This window comes from Pseudomyrmex gracilis, unplaced genomic scaffold (assembly GCF_002006095.1).
Source record: "Pseudomyrmex gracilis isolate BER0280 unplaced genomic scaffold, ASM200609v1 scaffold_2, whole genome shotgun sequence".
In the NCBI taxonomy this organism is placed as follows: Eukaryota; Metazoa; Arthropoda; class Insecta; order Hymenoptera; family Formicidae; genus Pseudomyrmex; species Pseudomyrmex gracilis.
In genome coordinates, this window is record NW_018020586.1 from 381,191 (window position 1) to 389,266 (window position 8,076).

General features: G+C 34.6%; 1 protein-coding gene across 1 annotated transcript; it reads right to left on the reverse strand.

Moving 5' to 3' along the window:
• Positions 1-698: 698 nt before the first annotated feature.
• LOC109853485 (TATA box-binding protein-like protein 1) lies at positions 699-4,299 on the reverse strand. Its single transcript, XM_020425656.1, has 5 exons — positions 3,935-4,299; positions 2,459-2,800; positions 1,713-1,963; positions 1,385-1,479; positions 699-1,280 (listed from the first exon to the last, which is right to left on the reverse strand). Exons 2-5 carry the CDS (start codon positions 2,783-2,785, stop codon positions 1,060-1,062), a joined length of 894 nt encoding a protein of 297 aa, XP_020281245.1. The 5' UTR covers positions 2,786-2,800; positions 3,935-4,299; the 3' UTR covers positions 699-1,059.
• Between the last annotated feature and the right edge of the window lie 3,777 nt (positions 4,300-8,076).

Below are 8,076 nucleotides of genomic sequence, written 5' to 3' on the forward strand. Positions count from 1 at the left end.
ATTATATATACATATATATATTATATATGTGTATATATAAATGTTCTATGAATTAGAATTACAGAATAATCCCAAAACTTATGATGTAAAATAATTTTTTGGCCAATATATCGAGATAATATTCTCTATAAAGTAGTGGATCACAAAAGTAAGGCATTTTCGGATACATATTAATTGATTTATAAGCATTGGGAATCTAATAATTGTTACAATAAAATCGTCAACTGTCTAACTTTTATCAATGTTCACATTATCTCAAATTTTGAAATATCTATCTTTGGCACAGTGTGTTAATTAAGCAAAAACTAGTTTACATAATTTATTAACGTGAGAAATAAAATAAATGGAAACATAAACGTGTACACGCCCGCAGTGGAACATAAAAATTTTCATGGACAATGTGCGCTTCTCTTTTTTTGGTTTTTTGTTTTTTTCAAACTTAAGAACTGTACCAATTCGTTTGTTCACAAAAGTATAAATACGAAATTTTGTCTAGGAATTGCTTAAACACAAGTTTACGTCACGTAAAGGAAACATATTCAATCTTCAAAAGACTTAATCTCGTTATCGATTCTAGAATTAAAAATATTCTAGGCGTATTTCTATACATGTATATAGATGTCGAAGATCTATAAACGTGAAATTGTTTTTATAAAGTGTATAAATACAAATATAAATATATATTAATATTTACATTTGTAATATACTATATATATATATATTAAATATATATTTATACTTATATTTATAACTTCATATTTTTCTAACAAAAGCAACTTCAAAACATCATTTATAGAATGATCAGTTCATTTTACATGTTACACTTGACTTGAGTACTTTTGTGTACGCTTTGTCCACATGTTCAAGTTCATCATTTCATTTTCAGTATTCCTAACACCCACACACTTGTTCTTGCACTATAAAAACAAATTTACGTTTCACTTCACTTTTAGCAATAACACTTTTTTGTACATCGAGCAGTGCATATCTATTAGTGAAAGAACGAGATATAGAGATAACAGTTTCACAATTAACAGTGGAGCGATAAAATAAAACAGATCAGTCCCAACTGGCGTCGCTATCCACATCCTCGTCCACGTCGGATACTACAGCTTCATACGTCATATCCGGCTCGTCATCTAGGAACTCATCCTGACCCTTTTTGCTCAACTTGCGTTTCTTTAGAGTGAGCTCGTCTTCCAGTGTTCGCTCCTTGCGAAATTCGTAGACTAGTGGATAAATATGTTCGATTGCCGTTTGGACTGCAGCAACATTAGGTGCTACAACATAACACGTAATTAGTTATTTCCAAAGCAGATTTATCTTTTGCGAGAATTATGCGTAACATTAATAGCAATTTTATTGTAATCATAAATATACGAACCAGTTACAGTAACGCTTCCCGTAGAAAATATCTTCAGAGTAGCTTTTGGTTCTTTTAGCTTATATGTAACACCAGGATGTAATTCCGGCTCGTAACTGTGTTAAAGAAAAAATATTTTTATATATTTTTTGTTTTCCACTGAATTTACAATTGTGTATATAACGTTATATTTATACATGTGCAGTATATATAAATAACAATTTAAACATCTGTTACAATACTTCTTTTTTTAAATAGTAATGTTGTGGATCTCGTGAAATTGTTAAATAGAATAATAATCGATGAAAAGGCCGATACGAGGCAAAAAACTTCTTTTTTTGTTACTTACCTAGCATTTTCCTTGTGACACACTGAAAATGATGTTATCTTGATAGCAAATGGCATGCAACAAGTTCCTAGTACATTGACAACCCTGTAATTGCTGAACCTCACTTCATATCCAAGCTTTTGGAGGGAACGTGCAAATTTTCGCGCTGCAATTTTGGCTTGTTCTTCACTGGTTGCACCGGTGCAAGTTACTTTGCCGGATGACCAAATGGATGCTGTGGTGTACGGCCTCCTCAATTTCATGGTTACCATCTGGAAATATCACATTACACTCTATGTAAGCAAAAGTCCAACGTGGAGAAGAAAACATTAAGTAATGTGAGACTACTTTTGGTCATAAGACAAAACAACAGTAAGTTTTATTACATCAGTTTTTAACTGTTATTGTAATATAATCTCTGACACTTCTCTTACATAATAATCGACATGTATCAAAGATATTTTGTTACATGTCTTGTAATCCAATATCTCTTAAAATGCTGAATCTACAAAAATATATCATGAAGATTTCTAAGAAGATGTTGCAACAGAATATTAAAATAGTTTTGAGAGACAGACATTAATCTTTAATGATTCATTGTTACATCAATGTGTTATTAAGATCATTTTTCTAACCACAAAACTTTAACGAATCGTAAGATATTGAATTTAATTTCTGAGATATTGGTTCAATATTTGATTTTTATGATAAAATTTTCTTCATCAATAGTCAATTTTAATAAAAATGCATAAACAATCAATACATACAGCATTTTCTCTTCTGTATTCAACATTTGATCCCCTTTGTGCTATTTCTCGCAGGTTTAAATGACATCTTACACTGTAGCTACAGACTACATTATTAATAACAATATCAAGCGCAGGTTCTTCGGCAACTTCGGAAGCTTCGGCCTCGGCCACTATCTCGGGATTTACGTAAGATTCAAGTTGTCCATTACATAAATCTTTGTCATCTGTGGTAGAGTCAGCATTGCCCACATTATTAATATGGTCTACACGATTTACATTGTCCACATGGTTTAATGGTTTATTGGTTAATGGTTTCATGCCATTTTCTTGAATAGCAGTTGCCATAATATTATTGTCTGCCTGTAACACATATAAGTAACAAACAAATTCAATACATGTTTCATATATTATTGCATTGTATTCAAATACATCATGAAACTTTAACTCATTAGACATCAAATACATGCTTGTTTTTTTAGTTTACTTCTTTCTCTCTTGCTTATCTCAGATACTGTTACTAACAAAAGAAACTTGAAAACAAAGATAAGGAAATTATATTTTTCTGACCTTCTGAGATAAACTAAATCTAAAGGATATATAAGACATGTAGGATAAACTAAATTGTATAATTTATACATTGATGAAAAAACTTTCTACTTCTTCTTTTTATTCTTGTAAACACATTTTATATACATTTTTCCAAGTAAACAATAAATAAACAATACCTAACTAAGCAACTTATATGTTCTCTTGTTACTTTTTATGAGAGCTCCAACTTTTAAAAAAGAATTTTACTCATTAGTACAGTTCTTGTTTTTTTAATTTACAAATGTGTATAAAATAAAATATTAAGTTACTCATATCTGTGCTTATAATACAATTAATACTGAGATAACAATCTCTACGTTTATTAATAATTGCTGCTGATAAAAAGTAACAGTTTGCAACAACTTTCTTCAACAAAAGTAATTGAAAATGTCTAAAATTTGGATTTTATCTAACAATAATTTCCTCGACTTTGTAGGTACAACGTGAAGGAGGGTTTTTCGAATCGGCGGAAATATCATCGCATCGATTGAATTTCTATTCGGCACCCGCTTTTTACATCGGACAACCCAATGAAATAACAATAACGCATATATATTATATATTCGTTAACTTCGTAAAAGACAGGACATGTGAAATCATGGAAAAAGGACTCGAGCTTCGGCGTTCGAGCGAAGTGCGACGAGCTGCGCGTTTGCACGTGCGAGAGAGCTCATCCCGGACGAGGTTCGTGAAGATCCGGAAGAAGACACCGGGACTTGCGGTCCCAATGTGCCAATCTAGTGCGCGAGAAGTTCCTGTAAACGTCACGTTTAAAAGCAGCCGCGAATTGACAGCGAAACGGGAGAGAAAACCACCGCCACGACGTGCGCTCCTCCGAGAACGTTCCACGACGAAAACCGCTCGACGTAAACGAGGAGGCAGAACGGGCGCGAAAACGATACTTACACCGTGCTTGATGCAAGTGTCGCAGATCGTTCACGATCAGAGGAAACCTCTTTGTTGACAAGCGCAAGCAGAACGCAAAGTTAGCTCAATAACCAGTGCCATTGTTCCCAGCCATATTCGCTAGTCTGGCAACTACTGACGACCCAAGCGAGTAACCGATGGCCGCGAAATTGCTCGCGACACACAGATGGGATCAACCATGAAACCGGCGCGAAGTTGCACACGTCGTGGTGACGAGGGAAGATGCCAATGGCAGCCAATCACTTGCCGCGGAGCATTTCCGTCTCGCGGAAGATGTGCGAAGAACTCCAAGTGTATATTCCCTATGAGTGCGTTCCAACAAAAGATCGAGTCCGCTGCAACGAGAGTATCGAAGCGGTGAGAGCACGTGCACAAGCAAGAATCGTCGTCTGTGACGGCGGTTCTCGCTTGTGTGCGTGCCCCCCACCGCTTCGATTGGCTTCGATACTCTCGTTGCTCGATCTTTCATCACCGGTTCCCGCATGTGAGAATTTTATTAAGGCCTGGTTTATGCGAGCAATAACTGTTAACTTATGCCGGAACCGGTAAAGTTTAACTATATGATTTTAATACTTCTGTTTATACAAAATTGCCGAATGCGTATAAACAGAAGTATTGGAATCCTATAGTTAAACTCTACCGGTTCCGGCATAAGTTAACAGTTATTGCCCGCATAAACCAGGCCTAAGCCGCGTTTAGACCATGGACTTGTATAGGGTGCCTTCCAACTACGTACACAGGCGATACTGTGTAACAACAAGTTGTAGTTTGCATAAAAACAGGATAAATAACTTTCTCCAGCATTTTTGCGCGACTGGTAAAATAAATTGTGCAGATAGTCACAAAAAAGAAAGACATTCTGTTGTATACAGAATTTATGGGTTTCTTTTGACAACCGCTTTTGTGTCGGAAAAAGTGAAGTTATGAAAGAAAGAGAGAGAGAGAGAGAGAGTGAGTGAGTGAGTTCAAAAACTGCTTTAGTGCTTAGGCTAAAAATAATAAATTACTTTATTATTTTCAGTTCGGTTGAAGCTCGCAACTCAAGATGGAAATGTGTTTTTTTTTCTTGAACTTTTTTCTATTTGGCTCGTGTTTGTTTCTTCCACTTTTTTCTTTAGCAAATAGCTTGAAAAAAAATTTATGGTTAGGTAAGAGTCAAGCTTTCATGTTGGAGCAAAATGGAGAGACATTATGGTTGCGTTCCGATATTCACTTCTAGAGCCTCTTGCAACAATGGACGGAATAGCGATAGCGATAGAAATAACAAAAGTTTTAAAGAGTTTATATTTAAAAATAAAGGTAGGAACAGCGGAATCTAACATACAAAACTACACATGTATCAATGCAGATCAGAAAATCGGAATAAGCAATAGCGATAAAATTTTCGACGAGTTGGAATTTTGTGTTAAAAAAACTGTTATTTCTATCGCTATCGCTATTCCTTCCATTGTGCAAGGGGCTTAGTAGTACTAAAAATCGAAATTTCAGACGAAAAACAAATAAAATGATGCAGTAGCGCAAATAGCGCGTTTTACAAACGCAACGCATGTCCTCCAGGAGAAAAGCACCTGTTACTGTACACATAAATATACGATATGTAATTAGGAAATAATCGTATCCAGTGAAAATTAATAATATTAGGTATTATTAATTAATAATAATATGAGTATATTATTAATTTTCACTGGATACAATTATTTCCTAATTATTAATATAAATTATACTAGTAATTATAAGCTGCTTTCCTTTTCTCCTAAAAGGAAAGCAGCCATATTCAATTATATTAGCAGAGTAAAGCTTGAGAGCGGCCCATGTCATTGTAGTTTTTTACGACGGTTTCAACCGCTGGTTTTAGTCGTATTTCCACAAAAGTGGAACTCAAAGGCCGTTTTCCATGAAACTCAAGTCGCAGGTCTCGTGGAACTGATCAATCACGTTGGTCGATTGGCTGATTTGACTCTGCAATTGATCAATTCCACGAGATCTGAGACTTACGTTTAATGTAGAACGGCCTTTGAGTTCCACTTTTGTGGAAATACGGCTAAAACCAGCAGCTGAAACCGTCGTAAGAAACTACAAACGGCATGGCCGCTCTCAGGCTCTCTCTGATATTAGTAATTAGTTTTTAATGTTCATCGCTTATAAAGCGAAACAAAGATGGCATCTCCTCTAAGATGACAAATTTGAAGAAAATAAAATGGGAATAAAATTTTTTTTCCGTAAATGTAAATAAAACTTTATCTTACCATTGTGTCGTGTAACAAATTATCGATAAATTCCTCGGTAAACAAATCGGGCAATGAACAATCGTAAGGTTGTTGCACGGGAATCGAAGTATTTGGTACTCGATCGTGCGGAGAAATTTTGTCAGATTGATGAGGACTCGTGTCGGACGGCTGATTATTTAAAGAATTATGACAAGACTCGAAGTAAAGACTCGAATCTGTTAAAGGTTGACGTTCCGTGTCAATTGATTCGTTAAGTATCGAATCGGGGATCATTTTATTAAAATAATCGAAAAAAGAATCATCATCTAGCGTTTTTTCGCGGTTCGCACGTTTTGCAGAATTATGTACAAACTCCATTTTCTTTTTTCTTCCTTGAGTATTTACAGGTGTTTCTTCGTCAAATAGATATACTTTCTGTTTAGAAACACTACTATTGTGTATATTTTATTAATCACACTAATTGTTTTTTATTAATAATTACTTTTATTAATAAACCTCGGCGTTTCTTTACTTCGTATATGCCAATTCGATCTCACACCAAAGAGTCCATCAACACCCTTCAAACGTACGTGGGCAACTAACGTTTTACTCTTATTTGCCAAATACAATTGAATGGAAATTTTGTAACTAATTAAAGTAAAGTTAGAATGAGTCATCCTTCGGTCTGATTGGTTTCCAATTCAAACCTAATCCTACATTCGTATTCTGAGCGGGCTACATAAAGTTTGTTTTTTTTTTTTCTAAGCTGGCTGCACTAGTTTACAATCTATCTTTTTTTTTTCATATTAGAAAGAGAACGATAGACTGTGAACTAATGCAGCCAGTTTAAGGAAAAAAACAAACCTATAGATATACGTTCCAAAATCCTTTGTAACCAAAAACCATATACGTGACGTAAAAATATAGCACTTTAGCAACTAAGGTGGAGTTTTAAAACGCCTTCAGCCTGCGCAATAGCGATTACACAATTCTAGTGCAACCTGAAAAAGAAACCTGGATTACGTTCCAAAATCCTACCTTGGTTACTAAAATGTTATACTTCACGTCACGTGTACTACAGTTTTTAGTTACCAAGGTAGGATTTTGGAACGTAATCTTGCTGTGAGTAAAATCCTTCGACTATATAAAATCTGCATGGACTGCTCGATATTTTCATGCCGTCGAGATGTAACAGCGCCTCAGTCGCTTAAGTGGCAGAAAAGTGAGAACTAGCGATAATACAAGACGAAGAAAGAGAGAGACGGAATAAGTCGCGCGTCGCTTTGTGCCACTTGCGCTCGAGACATACAATTACAATTGAGGTATGTAATTAATTTTAATGTACATACGACTCACTTTTAATTTCTTTTACTGATTTATTTTAATTATCTTTTAATTTATTAAATCTTTCTTCGCTATATCGACTTTTAATTTAATGTATAATTATAATGTGATATAGATGATTCTCTTACTGCCTCAGGCATCTTGTTTCAAAAAATATCTCGTTACGTATCAGCAAACATTATTCGAAAACATTTTGGTTTGTCACAAAAAAAAACTCGGAACTGTTTATTTGAAAAACCACGCGCGCAAATCGAAAACAAACATTGCTGGCGATTTTTTCAGGCTCTTGTTAAAAAAAAAAGATAATCTCGTTACGTCAAGCTAGTACTAGACATGATGGTACTAGATGTGTGTGTCAATTTGTTCGCTAATAGAAGGAACCTAAAATGTTTTCGGTTATTAAGATCTAATTGCGTATAATTTTATTATACGCAATGTTATCATTATAACACTTCAATCAATTGCGCTATAGTTCAAATCGTTTATTCTAACAAAAAAAAAATGCATTTTTAGAGATCCCGATATATACAATGCACAGATCGCCGGCAGATACATCATCAATATATTGTA